The 15,823-nt window shown below is 34.5% G+C and overlaps 1 protein-coding gene across 2 annotated transcripts; it reads left to right on the top strand.

Moving 5' to 3' along the window:
• The first annotated feature begins 91 nt into the window (after window positions 1-91).
• LOC133881690 (protein FAR1-RELATED SEQUENCE 5-like) lies at window positions 92-4,699 on the top strand. 2 transcript variants are annotated; one of them, XM_062320691.1, is made up of 6 exons: window positions 92-229; window positions 315-412; window positions 2,023-2,128; window positions 2,238-4,214; window positions 4,348-4,450; window positions 4,565-4,699. In XM_062320691.1, exons 3-5 carry the CDS (start codon window positions 2,023-2,025, stop codon window positions 4,353-4,355), a joined length of 2,091 nt encoding a protein of 696 aa, XP_062176675.1. In that variant the 5' UTR covers window positions 92-229; window positions 315-412; the 3' UTR covers window positions 4,356-4,450; window positions 4,565-4,699. The 2 variants fall into 2 exon arrangements, with proteins under 2 accessions (XP_062176675.1, XP_062176674.1); XM_062320690.1 differs by lacking the exon at window positions 92-229 and having other exon boundaries at window positions 289-412.
• The last annotated feature ends 11,124 nt before the right edge of the window (window positions 4,700-15,823 follow it).

Raw genomic sequence — 15,823 nt, 5'->3', positions numbered from 1 at the left:
ATTTCGTCCCTAACGAACGCTTTCCGGTCCGATAAATCGACCCCGAACTCTTCTTCAAGCTGCCAGCGATCACCGATGGAGGTGGCCGTGTTGAGGTTCGAGGCCCGGAGGGTTTCTCGGAGTCGGGTCACGAGGTCCGAGTCCGACACCATTTTTTTATTAGACTCTGATATTTAACAGAGCGACCGAGGGTCTGGTTTTCGTCCGACCCCCGTACACGTGGCACCAGGTATAATATTTTTTTAATATATATATATATATATAAACTTTTACACGGAAAACGCAGCTTCTCTTTCCTTTCCCCCTCATTTCAGAAAAGTTTTTCCCCAAATTTCAAAAAATCTCCCAAAGCTGAAGCCTAGGGTTTTTCCCCTGAGCGGCAGAGCTTAATCGGCCTCGGCTTCATTTCACGGTACGTACCTAAAAGAACGAAAGGGTTACCTTCTTTTCCGTTTTCTTCAACTGGGTCTTAAATAAATTCTTGTATTTTGGTCCTGCGTCTGAGATTCAAGCTCTTACACTTTTCTATTTGAAAATGGTAGTGAGGTTCTGTTTGGTTCCCTGGAAAATTGAGGAAAAAGAACGAGAACTAGCTAATGTTGATGAGTAACTTTATAGACTTGGTGTTCCTCATATAAAAAAAATAGTAATTGTATACACTTGGCGTTGATATTGTTTTAATGGGGATCTGATAGATAAACTTGCAAGCATTTATTTCTAAGACCTGAATAAATGTAAGAATTTTTTATTTTTTGGTTTTTGATAAAGAAAAAAATTGAAATGAGTTGATAAATGGGTTTGCTTTATGTAAAAATCAAGCAAATATACGCTAATATTTGCTTGTTTAGTAATTTGGATTAATTGTTGCTCTTTCAATAAAGATTCTCGTGAGAGATGATATTTGAGTTCCGCCATTACCATATAATCATGAAAATCTTTTTTTTTGATAAGTAATTGCAATTATAATAAAAAGCGCGAAGGGGCGCAACCCTTATACACGGGAAGTATACAAGAGAACCCCTAACAGGGATGAGCAGGGAATAAATTTAAAAATTCTACATAAGTAAAAGAACTCAAACTATGATGGGGCGCTATCCAAGAATATAAAGTATTGAGCAACCGCTTCCGAAGCTCCACCATAGATGTCTCTACATCTTCAAATAGCCTAGCATTCCGCTCCCTCCAAATACACCACAGCAAGCATAAAGGAGCTAACCGCCAAGCTTCAATAGCTAGACCACCCCCAAACGCCGCCCCCCAACAACTCAGCAACTCCAACACCGTACGTGGCATAACCCACTCGACCCCAAATAAGGTAAGGACAAAGCTCCAAAGAGCCTGGGCTACCTCACAGTGAAGCAACAAATGATCAATAGACTCCCCACTCTTTTTACATAAACAACACCACTCAATTACTATCACCTTCCTCTTACGCAAGTTATTACTTTACATTCTGATCATTTTTATGGTTGTTTATTTGACTTGGGGAGTGATTTTTTTTTTGAATTTATACACTAGGAGCAGAATGTGTTGAATTTATAAATGCCGTGGTTTGCGTAGATGTTTGAATTTATACACTAAAAGCTGAGCTGTATGGTTTTCCAGGAGCCCCGGTGGGTTTTGGTGGGAACCCAAGCCCTTCTAGTTCCCATCTGTACTTATCAGAACCATGTCTACCATCTAATTATTATGATAGTATAATTTTGGATGGTTTCATACTTTTGCCTCTGCAACTAGATATGGTGATTAAGAATCGTGAGATTATGTGTAATGTCACATTCTTAATTACTTGAGTGATTTTATTATTGCCCAGAAGGGTTTTGGGTCAATTATTTTTTGATAGTCATTTTTTAAATTCTTTATAGGCTATTTGGAAAATGGTAATTAACATTGTCCATTTGTTTTCAGTAGCAGTTCTTTGTGGAGGGCCTTTTTCCTTAGATTGAGCCAAGCTTGCCCCATATAATTGTTTAATTAAACCTTTTTTTTTTTTTTTTTTTTTTTTTGTGGAATAACTTTTAGATGAACTTGTCACAATCGGCCTTGATTTCCCAATGTGAAGATAATTGGTCGTTGACACATGAACAACCTGATGATGTTGTGCCCATCGAAATGGACCCTCAAAATGGTATGTTGGGCATTTCATTCTTACTTTTAATTTTTGTAACATATCTTAGAGTAAATATTATTATTCATAGTTGGGTTATCTACACTATGTTTTATTCGTCTTGATGTAGATGAAAATGAAACTGTAGCTGATGAACAGTTGAAAGATAGTGTTGACAATTGTCGTTCCAAGCTCAAGCTCAAGCTCATAGATGAAGTTAAAAATGTTAAGGAACCTAAGGACGGTATGCTATTTGGCTCCATAGAGGAACTTCTTGAATATTATAGAAATTATGCAAAGCAAGAGGGTTTTGGTGTGGTACAAAAGAAGAAAAAAAAGTATGAAAATGGAGATGTACATTACATCACTCTAGCATGTGCTCGTCAAGGCAACGCACCATCCAGCTCTAGTAATAGCCTTTGCAAGCCTAGTAAAACAAGCAAAACAGGGTGCAAGGCTACTTTGAATGCAACGTTAGTGGGTACAACGTGGTATGTGACTAATGTAAATCTAGGGCATAATCATGATTTAAGCCCAGGTAAAGCGAGATATTTTAGATGCAACAAGAAGTTGGATCCTCCTACGAAGAGAAAGCTTGATATAGATGATAGAGCTGGAATCCGTACGAATAAGATCTCTAACTCTCTAGCCGTTGGAGAGAAAGATTGTCATAATTATATTGCGAAGTCAAGACATCTTCGCCTTGGCATAGGAGGTGCTGCAGCACTTCGTGACTACTTCAATAGAATGCGGAAAGTGAATGATGATTTCTATTTTGATATGGACGTGGATGATGACTGTAGGTTGAAAAATGTGTTTTGGGCTGATGCACGAAGTAGGGCATCATATGAAGATTTCGGGGATGTGGTTACATTTGACACGACATACTTGACCAACAAATACGAAATGCCATTTGTCCCTTTTGTGGGAGTAAATCATCATGGTCAATCAATTCTTTTAGGGGCGGCATTAATTTCAAGTGAGGATACATCGACATTTGTTTGGGTTTTTGAGGCATGGTTGAAATGCATGAAGGGCCGAGCGCCAATGGCAATTATAACGTATCAAGATATGGCCATAAAAAGTGCAATTAATAAGGTTTTCCCAAATGCTCGACATAGATTTTGTTTATGGCACATACTGAAAAAACTTTCAGAAAAATTTAGATCACATTCACAGTACAATGCCATTAAGAGTGACATACGAAATTGTGTGTATGATTCTCAGACATGTGACGAGTTTGATGCAAGTTGGCAGAGTCTACTTGAGTGTTATAATCTGGAGGATAATGCATGGCTGCGTGGTTTATACAGTGAACGGACTTTTTGGGTACCGGTATATTTGAAGGGCGTATTTTGGGCCGGCATGACTACCACACAACGGAGTGAGAGTATGAATGGATTTTTTGATGGTTATGTACAGTCCTCCACCTCTTTGAAGGAATTTGTAGATCGATACGATGACGCTTTGCATAAAAAAGTTGAGAATGAGAATGTTGCTGATTTCAACTCTTTTAATGCAACGATTTCATGTGTAAGCAGGTTTCCCCTTGAGAAGCAATTTCAAAAAATTTACACCCATGCAAAGTTAAAAGAAGTTCAAAAGGAGATTACAGAGATTATGTATTGTAGTTGCTCTCTTTTAAAAAGTGAAGGTGGAATTAGTACCTATCAAGTGATGGAACGAGTAGAAACTAATGATGCCTACATGAAAAAAGTACGCTTTACTGTTTACTATAATGAACCTTCATGTGAAGTGAACTGCAGTTGTTGTTGGTTTGAATCAAGAGGAATTTTGTGCAGACATGCCATATCTGTACTCACCAAATTTGAAGATGTGGAATTGTTGCCGGAAAAATATTTTCTAAACCGATGGAGGAAGGATTTGAAGCGACTATATAAGTTTATTAAAAGTAGTTATGATCCCTTGAGTGACAGTCCTACTGCAGATCGATATGCTGAATTGTGCAAAAACATGTGCGCGTTAGCCGCAATCGCAGCACCAAACGTGGACCATTACACGGAAGTGCAAAATCATGTTGCTATGTTAACTAAGAAATTAAGTGGTCAAAGTCCACCTTCTCAATCACCTCCAAGCGCAAAAACAGGTATTCATAGATTTAAAAACCGTTGTATGTGTTAAATTATGCGTATTACCAATTATGTGCACATATTTGATGTGTAAATTTAATATTATATCTAACATGTTTGAATATTTTATTTATTGAAAACATGCCAAAGATCGCTAGTAGATGAACTGGACACAAGTGAAGATCTGTTGCCTTTTGTAACCGATGTTCAGCATGACCAAGTAATTGGAACTTAAAATAGTGTAGTTACACAGGTATTGAAGAAAAAAAAAAAAAAAAAAAAAGGTTCATAGATTTGTATTTGATTTGTACATGTTGACGAATAATTTTATTTCTTATATGTTAATCATACAAAGTATTTGTTTCAGACATTCGGGAATCAACAAACCTCATGTCCTATTGAAGGAGATTTCATATATTTGTAAGTATTTGGTTTTTTAGCATTTCCTGCAAAGTTGATTTTCTGTTGTTGCTATTGCCTAAGGTGTTCTTACATGTTACTTTAGGTGGAAGAGAGGTGAAAGTGAATGTTGTTTGTTGAATTGTACATACGACATTGGAAAGTTCTTGGTTTTGTATATTTTGTAACATTGAGTTGGAAATATGGAAATAGATACATGATTTCGATGTGTAAAGTAAGAATCTGGTTGGATTTTTTTGTCATTTTTGCTTGTCTCACGAATTTGCAGTGTAGATGACTATCCAGCTGGGTTCTTGCGGTTTGCATGAATTTTGCTTGTTTTTTTTTTGTCAATGTCATGGAAAAAAATCGTTTTGTTATTGTTTTTGGCTTGGATTGGGTCTTATTATGTTTGGGTGGTTTTTGAGATTTCATATCCCTGAACTTGTTTGAAATAGTGGTTGGGAGCTCCTGAATTGATATTAGATACGTCATACTTCATACTTCATACTACCAGGTCATTATTTTCTGAAGATCATGCTTAATGATTTTTTTTTAAGATGAGTCGGATTTTATGGTGTGGTCTTGGACATGGATATTGGGCATCAACTGTCAGTGCAGGGAAAAAAAAACAAACAAGAAAGGAAAAGAACGAGACTGCAACATGGGTGTTGGGCAGGTTTGGCAAAATAGATTATCATACCGGGTTTAGGTTGACCCTATTAACCCGCTAATTTGAACCCGACACAATTAGTTAAACGGGTTGGTGGGTCACTAAATGGTGAACCCGTCAACTCTTTTAGCCTAAATGCTAATCTATAATTTTGTGTCGTGTTCACGTTAGATTTGCGGGTGATGTCAAAATTTGTTAATTATAGTGTTTTGGACATTTGTTAATTCTAGTGTTTTGGATCCAACACATGTATGTATGTTGGGCATTACGATAGCATGATAAGAAATTGACCCCAAGGGAGAAGGGAAGGGAAAGAGTCAAATCAATGGCCTCTACCTTATGTGGCGTGTTCTGCCCTATTGAGCTACCTTTGTGATGTAAAAAAAGAAAGAAAGTATTTTACATGTCATCTAGCCGTACAACTTCTCCTAGGGACTACAGAATATAACTTTTAAGTTCACTTTGTGAGGAAGTTATGCGAATCTGATTGATGTTTTGCCAACTTTTTTTTTATGAGAAATTTCCAGCGTTTTTGAAAAGAAATTTGCAGCATTCCTGAAAGTGAGGCCTCTAAAATATTAGGTGGTTGATATTTTTAATACATTAGACAATTTAGAATAATCACATCTTGTGCAAATTTCACTATAATGACATCCAACAACACTTGTAGTGCTCATCCATTATCCAACGTTACAATATAAAAATTTCACTATGTCCTAGTGACATATAATGCTATAAACAAAATTAAATAGGCTAAAGCAATATGATATTGTTTCGTCATGAACAGTACTTTTCTTTTTCAACTGCCAATCTCATTCGACATTCAGTAACTTTCATTCCAATTTCTTCTTTGCACTTCCATTTCTCCTTTTCCATTGTATCGCTCTTCGCAACTGGGTACTTTTCTTTTTCAACTGCCAACTTCATTCGACATTCAGCAACTTTCATTCTCATTTCTTCCTTGCACTTGCATTTCTCATTTTCCACTGTATTTCTCTTCGCAACTGCAATCAGTAGCCATTATTTTTCATCTTTTAGGCACATGTATTTATCCTTCAACCGGTTCAAAACTCTTTCGCAATGCTCGCATATAGAAGGATCATTAACTCAATCAAAATATTTACATGCACGATCATGCTACAAATCTCTTATTGCACATAAGATTATTCATATTCAGGTAAGATGTGTGCGTAAACACTTACTAACTATGATTATATTATGTTGACTCATTTCTTTTTTACACTCAATGAGTCAATGATATATACTGTACATATTCCATCTATGACACATTAGCTTGTCTATGTTGGTAGACATGTCACCAAAGACAAGATTGAGGTTGTAGCGACTTTGTAGGGTACCAGTAGTGACTGGCGTAGAGAGAGAGAGATGGGAGGCGAACTGCAGTTGACGGTGCTCCAATGGATGGTAGTTGGTAGGGAGAGGGAGAGAGAAATGGGTTGCAAGTTGAGATCGGTGGTCTGAGAGGGACAGTGTTAGCCGTCTGCGGTAGTCTGAGAGGGCTAGACAGTGTCGGTTGTTTGGTGGGCGGCGCTCGGACGATGGGGGAGGGGGGGGTGGTGGGGGAAATGGGGGGAAATTATTTGGAGGAAATGGAGGAGCTCTCTCATGTTTCGTTTTCACCTCCCATTTTATTTTATTTTATTTTTTTTAAAAAAAAAATGAGACGTGCCACGTAGGGAAAGAGATGAATGAGGGACAGAGGAAGAGCGCACGTATATGATGCTTACAGGAAATTTCATGCAAGAGACATGCAAGAGAAAAGTAAAAATTTAAGAGTGTTTGGAAGATTGTGAAATAATTGTAAAATAAAAATATAATATATAACATTTTTCCTATTCAAATTCGCTCTAGTACTCGGGACATTTGATTTTTTCTAATTTTTTCTTATTAAAATTCAAAGACTTTGTACATGAAAAATGTATAGAATTGTTGATATAGTTTCTGGTATGGTGTGAACGACGTGTTCTTCACGCTCGACAACAATATTGCAAAACAACTAAAATTAAGAGACCCTTTTGGGGGTCTCGTTCCGATGCCTATTTAGTTTATATGAGAAAAGTATGCTATATGCATCAAATATTCAATTTGTCATTTATATGTGAGGTATGAGTCTATTTATAAACAAAGAGTTAGAGTCAAACCTGAATTGGGTTTACTAATCTCACTCAAACTAAGAGTGCCTGATATTTGATTTGATATGAGAGTCTTATTCCCATTCAACTGAGAATTGAATTGTTGATCACATTTTTCAATAAATCCTTATTGGACTCGAATTGGAACTACTACTCCAATTCTATTTGGAATAAGATTATTCCCAACAAGAATCATCGAATTTATGATTTTGAGAGTTCATTAACCTATGGGTGATCAGAAAGTGGAAGAAAATCAGCTGGTTTTTAAGAAAAACTTATGGTTGAAAACCCTACTTTCATAAAATCCAAATTTCTAACAAAAACCTCTATGTTTTATACAATTACATCGTGTGTATTGTTAAACCTTAGGATCCTAAACACTTGTATGGAGAATTAATCTAAAAAAAACATTCGCTTTGCCCTTGATTTTATGCAAAATTTATTTTCCAAAATTTTAAGTGTATAGGCATTCTCAAAATTAAAACTTAATTCAATCAAATCATAATATGGTATCAAATGTAAATTCGAGGGATCAATAAAGGGAATAAAAGCTTAAACGACTCTTTTGGACGCTTGGAGGCTGAACCGTGGGTTAAAACACATGGATTCAATAATTTACATAATTTAAAATATAATTACCAAAATCATTCGAGTGATAATTGAGTAATACTATTCTTCACATTCACCAATTTATCACTTTCATTTCACATCAGCTGACGTAGCATATTATAAGTAATTTTTAACACTAATGTGGCACAGGATGTACAAAATGTTGACATTTGTCACTAACATGGCATGCTGAACACACAAGATGCTGACATGTGTCATGTGTCCCGATTCTGCTCTATATATGTATGATCTTTTCTAGTGATGTGCTTCTGTTAATCTGTATATTTTCTAGCGGCATGGATTAATTGCCTCCAACAGCTATCCTAAAAATGTTTCCATCCAAAGATTTAGGGGGTATTGGCGATGCCCCCCCCCTCCCCTCTCAATTCTAAAATAATAATAATAATAATAATAATTTGGTAAAAGATAAATGATAAGGTAAAAAATAAAAATTTAACCTATTGGCCTCCCTACCAACAGCTAGAAAGATCCATACAATCATCATTTTATATTTTGTACTTTTTGCTTACAAAAAGAACTCTCAATTATTATAAGGTAAAAAATAAAAATTTAGCCTATTCGCCTCCCTACCAACGTTGCAAATTACATTCTACGAACGATTATTTCTATCAATATTAATTGATCATATAAGTACTTCCAAAAGGCATACACTCGAAGAGGGCTGAAAAAAACATTTACAGATGTAATTTCGGTTGAAGATGCAATCTTGTGAAAGGTTTCTTGTACTTCCTCAACTCAGGAATGAAATATGGTGGCAATGGTGATGAATATATGATGGTCAGCTCTTCCAATTCTTTCCCACTCATGATCAAATATACCGCCAGTTCTAATTCATTCTCGTCATTGCAAAACTCCATGCTTATTTTTTTAACTTGATGAGTAAACATGAGGTCTTGAGATTCCCAATTTTCCATCTCAAATGGAAACTGCTTTGAAGGCATTGAGTACTTTATCATCTGTTAACAAAAAAAAGAAAAAAAGAAAAGAAAAGAAAAGAGAACATGAATTTCGTGAACAATTACCGAAAGAGTAATGTTATATACTATATTTTTATCATACAACGATCTAATAACAACATCAACGTGTCAGTCTTAGCCAACCATTGGATCAATCAATATTAATTGTGAGATAGTTGTGCATGGAATATATATATATAAGAGTAATTAATGATATTCTTTACACTCATTTATCATACCCAATTCAAATTAATTAGTTGACATAACATATTTTAAGTGATTGACATAAAAAATCACTTAAAATACATCATGTAAATTAATAAGTATCAAATGAGTGTGATAAATGAGTTTTGTGAACAAGACTAATAGGGCCGTTTCACTCACAGTAATGTCGCAGGCTGCAGAGTTCTTTGGGTTTGGTACGATGAGATGTGTTCTTGACATGATGAGATTCTTGAGCTTGGTGGTTCCTCTGAGAAGGGAGGATAATGCTTTGACCTGGTGTCCACTAACATGAGTGCTCCTTTGTACAGTCAAACACTCTAAATTATCGAAGAAAAATGGCAAGCAGCCATGCTTAAGCAAAACCTGAAAGGTTTTTAAAGAAAATCTTAGCATAAAAGAAAACCCATATGCATGCATCCGGTGCAAGTAAAATTTGATATAGTTTAAAGAAAGATCAAGATAAGAGTGTAGTATTTAAAGCTAAATTTTTTTGTTAATTTTACAGAAAAATAAAGATTGAACTTTAGGATATGTTCATATCATATGCATGAATTTAGTATGGGAATTGTCATAGGCTATGTTTGTTAATGTGTTTTAAAGGTGCGTTTTGTTTTTATTTTAAAAAAGTGTTACGACTTGACATAAAAGTAAAACTTGTTTTTTTTTTTTTTTTTTTTTTATTATTATTATAAGTGTTTTTTGTTTGAGTAATGGTACGTAAAAACTATATTTTTTAGGGTTAAATACATATTTGCCCCCTGTGCTTTACGACCTTTATTTTTTCTCCCTCAGTTTCACTTTTTATCAAATTTGATACCTGTGGTATATGAAAAGACGGAAATGGTACCTCCGCCTGATTTCCCGTCCAAAACTAACGTCTGCCCACGTCATTGGGTACTTAAAAATTTGAAGCCCAGAACCCAATTCTTTACACATCGTTTCCAACAATATCCAGACAACAACATGACAGAAAATGACATGGGTGGACGTTAGTTTTGGACGGGAAATCAGACGGAGGTACCATTTCCGTCTTTTCATATACCACAGGAACCAAATTTGATAAAAAGAGAAACTGAGTGGGCAAAAAATAAAGGTCATAAAGCACAGAGAGCAAATATGTATTTAACCCTATTTTTTATCTCACAATTATTTTATAAATGTTGTCTGGACAGTCTCAACTAACCCTTCGATCAAGTTTTGTTAAAAAAAAATTGAAGGTTAGTTGGGACTACCACGTTAGCACAGTAAGATAGTTGTGAGATAGAAATATTATATATAGCATTACTTTTTGTGTTTTGGATTGTTTGTTAATAGTTTTGTTTTCAATAAATAAAAAAGACAAATAAACAAATTATTTTATAACAAACATAACCGTGGATTTTCACTTATATAATCCATGAAACGATTGATGATTGACTGGATAAAATTTTCTAAAATTGTAATTCTCATGAATTGAAGCATGATATATAAATTAAACTTCACTACCATCTCTTAGAAAGTAAATGCAATTCATACATGCTTAATTAATTAGAAAGAAAAAAAAAATAGTAATTCTCATATATATATATCTTGTCTATCTGGGAGCAATTTATTAATGTGATGTCTAATTAAATTCAAATTTTCACTAAAAGAGTAATAATGGTATCAATTCAAAACACTAATATGATCATGTTCAAGTGTTAAGATTTACCTCAACAAACTCAATACGTAGGGTTAGATTTTTGGCGCTCTGTATGCTGCAAAGAACCTTATCGAAGTTGTCCTTGTGATCAGCTTTCTTCCGGCCGGTCGGTTCATCAGCAGGCGGTGAAAGACTCAAGGCGGCCAGCCACAGATGCGGTGAACTCCTCATACAGAAGTAATCCACAGCATGTCCTGCCCAAAAGAATCTTCGGAGATTGGGAGCGGAGATCTGCATGGATTTACTTCCGGAAGATTTGACTCTCCAGGATATATAAAGCTCGTGGAGTTTTTCTAGCTGCTGAATATGAACATGGAAGAGATCATCGTCACACGTAATTCTCAACTTCTCAATAGACGAGCTAGTGATAGTCATGCTCTTTATCCCGCTCACTCTCGAAAGAACAAGCACCTTGAGGGACTTGAGAGACGAAAACCATTGCTGAAAGTAGTCATTTCCCATGCAAACAGATTCTAAAATCAATAGCCGAAGCGTGGAGGAAACATAACAGCATGATAGTGTGGAGGGAAACTTGAGAACGCCATTGTTGGTGTTGACGACGAGGGACCTCAGGGATTCGCAACCCAGAACACAAACCGGCAGGGAGAAGGGTTTGCCGTCGCCAATGACATCGAGGTGGAGCAGTTGGACGCCGGAGTGTACTGCGTGTTGCAGCAACGACCCAACGCGATACTCTTCGTCCGGAGGGCTTTGCTTGAAAGACCAACGGAGGGAAAGGGTTTGCATCTTCACCCCGTGCGAGCAGCGGTGGAGCATGAGGCTTTGGAGAAAGGTGTTGAAGCTGAGCCGGCATAATATGTCGTCAGGTTTCAAATTTGTGTTGCTTAAACTCAACGTCGGGCTGGAATGGCAGAGCTCTTGGCATCTTCTTGATGCGAAGCTGAGCAGGGCGAGGTCCTTCACCGTGAGGAAGGAAAGAATGTGGTGAACGGCAGAGTCTGGAAGGCCCGTGAATCTGTCGTCACCATGATCATGCACTGAGTTTTGGTTGGGGGTTGCCATTAACTTCCTAGGCTGTTCCATGTGATCAACAAGAAGGCAGAATTGATCGAAATTTTGTTTATCAATCGTGGGGAATACAACATCCTTGTATAGGCCAGGATTCTAGTTCTATGAGAAAGAGGATTCCCAATGCCGAAACGAGAAACCTAGTTGAATCGAGTAATTCTAGATTTCATACCTATATTTTTTTTGTATCCTTTTAAAATAAAGTGGCTTTTAAAATCAATATACTTGTGATTAATTTTGATCAAATTGTGATTTTAAAAGCCACATCATTTTTAGAGGGACATAAGTATGATATCTAGAATTACTATAGTCTAATCAGAATTCGGAACACTAGCTAGGAACACAAACCTAGTACTAAGCGATTTTATAATACTCGAATTTTTTAATGACCATCAAACTATTAAAGTTTGTTAAAAAGGTCATTTTTGTTAAAATATTTTTATAAAACTCTTATTCTCTTAAAAATAAAAACAAAAATTAATCAAAAAACTATTTTTTTTAAATAAATATTTTTTTAAAAAAAATAGTATAAAACCAAAAATTTGAAAAATTAAATTTTTTAATGAAGAAGAAAGAAAAAGAAAAGAAAAAAAAAAGGGGTGGCTGTTGAGCCATGCACCCCAATTATATATATATATATATATATATATATATATATATTATTAACAATGACACGTGTCATTATTTTATTTATGCTAACATGACACATACACTAACGGAATTCGTCAAGTGTTTTGACGGAATTTAATTACAGGAAGTGACTTAATTTTATAAATGCATATTTTTAATATATTGATATTTTTTTTAGTAAGAGTGACACATGTCATGATCATTTTATTAGTATTGAAGTTGACACTAATAGAATCCGTCAAATATTTTAACGGAATTTGACTACAATGACTAAAATTGTTATTTTTTGCAGACCTTGAAGACCCTTTGAATTACTTTTTAGTAAGTAATTTGTAATTTAGGCTGACTACATAGATTGATTTTGTATTTATCTTTCTTTCATTTTAATTTATTTATTTATTTATTTTTTTTATTTTTTATTTTGTAAATTTTTAAGAGAATAGGAGTATTATAGAAATATTTCTACAAAAATAGTCTTTTTGGCACACTTGGATAGTTTGATTAGTTCAAAAAGTCTTTTTATATTTATGTAAATTAAAGAGATCGAGTCCATACGAACATAAAAGAGCAGAGTCCATATGATCGAGGGATATCATCATTATATATACTAGACACCAAAGGTCGATCTGTATAGGATTCTAGTCCTACGAGGCTACGAGAAAGAGGATTTCCGATCCAATGCCGAAACGAGAAATCTAGTCCAATCAGAATTCGGAACACTGAAAGAGAAACCTAGTACTAAGCGTTGTTAAAACACAGTTTTCAATATATATATATATATATATATACACTAAAATTTAAGTTTATTTTAAATTTGAATATTTAAATTTTTCTCTATTTCTTTTTATTACTCTTTGTCCTATATTGAAAAGTTATGAGCATTTTTTATGCTTTATAAGCATTTATCAAAGCTCTTATGCTAAATAAGATTTTGAGTATACATGTGTTAGTCGTCGCACGCACGCATGTCGCTTAGTCACTTTGATGCATTTAACATTTAGCATCGTCGCACATGAAATTATTAATTACGTGTGTATTTTTCTAAAACTGCTGTAAACTGATTCTGAGTTTTACTGATAAAAACTATATTTTTTCAGCAGATTTCGAACTTCTTTTTTCTTCTCTTATTTTTTTTCTTCTCTGCTGTTATAGAATTTCTGAATTTAAAGTAGTGTTCAGAATTTGCGATCTGCACACTATATTCGGGTAGTATTGTATCCTGAGAACAAAATTATTGAATTCTCTTTTGCAAAACTTATTGTTTAAGTGGGATGCAATATTTGTTTAAGAGACAGATTTACATTCGCTTTACTGTCCATTGTTCTTTCTATACAGATTTTATTTTTCTTCTTTCTTTAATTTCTGTAGTTCCACATCTATATATTTTTCTTTATCAGAAAAAAAAAAAAAATCTTTATATCTTTCCAACAATATATATATATATATATATATATATATATATATATATATTAGTAAGGTAAAATGTAGGCACTAGTACGAAAAGAAACAAAAATACATGCAATTAGTATCTAAAATTGCAGCCGACATCAACCTTGGGAGGCAAAATAAACATTAGCAACAACCAAAACATTAGCTACCTTGACAGAAAGGTAATTTTAAGTTGTTTGTTAATATTTGTGTTTTAGAAACAAAAAACAATAGTGAGAGAAAATAATTTGAAAAAAACAAAATCTATGATTCTATTTTAATTTGTATATATGCTGGATTTGATAATGGAGTCTTAATAATTTGTATACAAGCCCAAGTCTGTATGAGTACTGCATATAAAGCCTAATCAATAAACAGAAGCATACACTCGGCTTTTCTCTCTCTCTCTCTGTCTCTCACTCGCTCTCTCCCATGTAAGATAAAGAGGATTTTGTAGTGGGAGGTGGCACTCCTAATGGGTTTCAATTGCTGTTGAGTGCGGTTTGAATAAATCCCAAGAAGAAGAGCAAGATAATCGAGTAATCGCCGGTTACTGGAGTCGATTACTAATTCTCAATTACTAGGGACCCAGAGTTGGTTTTCGGTTTTTGCCAATAACTAAGAAATGGCTCTGAATTTACACCCTTATAAATAATTAAGTTAGAACATGGCTTAATTATACATACCATGTACGCACAAAGTGTGCCAAAATATATGTGTCATAGGCCGCACTCAAAATAGACATACGACATAGTCAAGTAATATTACATAACCAAAGCAATAATATAAGATAAGAACAAAATAAAGCTTGCCCTTAGAGACAAGCATCAATCAAGCACACAAAAAAAGATGGTTCAATAGTACCATCAAAATTGGCGAAATGATCACCGCGTCATTTCTTGCATCAAAGTCTATGTAAAGATGACGTCATCATATTTAGATAGATAAACAAGTGAGTCCTCCGGTTCCAATAAAAAAAAAATAGAAAAGAGATAATAGAATAGATAATGAATGTGTTGAGTATGCACCGTTGTGACTGGTTAGTTTATGTTTTATAATAATCTCTCTTTAAACCTCTCGTTCATAAGCTAAATACCATCCCGTCTTTAGCATCCTTTATGTCTCTCCCACTTATAAAGTTTACCTATTTTTAGACTAGTAGCATGCATCATTACGGTCTACTAGTAGCACACAGCTCTCCAGTTTGTTTATTATTATTAGTCTGTACTGGTTGCACACAAACTTCTCAGCTCACTGGTAGTACCCAAGTTCCCCAACTTACTGGTTGCACATAGCCTCCCCAGCTCTTTTATTAACAAATTCTTTATTAGTATAGCACAATATGTGTTTAAAGCAGATGATGAATAAATCAACAAACAACTATAGTAATGAAACACTGAGTTATTTCTCAGTAAGTACTTCCATATTTATTGTTCACATTTATAAAACATTGGTAAAATAACACACCAAACAATATAGTTATTAAAATAAATATCATGACTCAGTAAGTACATACATACTTACAATTTTCTCAAATGAAGTCTTCCGACTTCAATTCTGCAAACAGTTTATATATGAAGTATTTCATAAATCAGCATAATTATCCAATAATATAATCGAACATCAAATAGAATATTGTTCCGAGACCCTCATCTCTTTTTATGTATTTACCATCATTTTTACTTATTTTATCTATTATTAACTTATCTATTTGTCTCAAATCCATTTGTCCATAATCCATACATCATTTTGTCCATAAGTTCATTATTTGTCAACTATCTCATTAATATCTTATTAGCTCGTTTTATCCATTACCTTTTCA

Source organism: Alnus glutinosa, chromosome 11, assembly GCF_958979055.1.
Source record: "Alnus glutinosa chromosome 11, dhAlnGlut1.1, whole genome shotgun sequence".
In the NCBI taxonomy this organism is placed as follows: Eukaryota; Viridiplantae; Streptophyta; class Magnoliopsida; order Fagales; family Betulaceae; genus Alnus; species Alnus glutinosa.
This window is presented reverse-complemented; position numbering and strand designations above follow the sequence as displayed.

Bases quoted from the DNA above. Each gene is read 5' to 3' on its own strand.
- LOC133881690 (XM_062320691.1), top strand. From the start codon at position 2,023: ATGAACTTGTCACAATCGGCCTTGATTTCCCAATGTGAAGATAATTGG. The intron at 2,129-2,237 runs GTATGTTGGGCA...GTCTTGATGTAG, and splicing joins CGAAATGGACCCTCAAAATG to ATGAAAATGAAACTGTAGCT.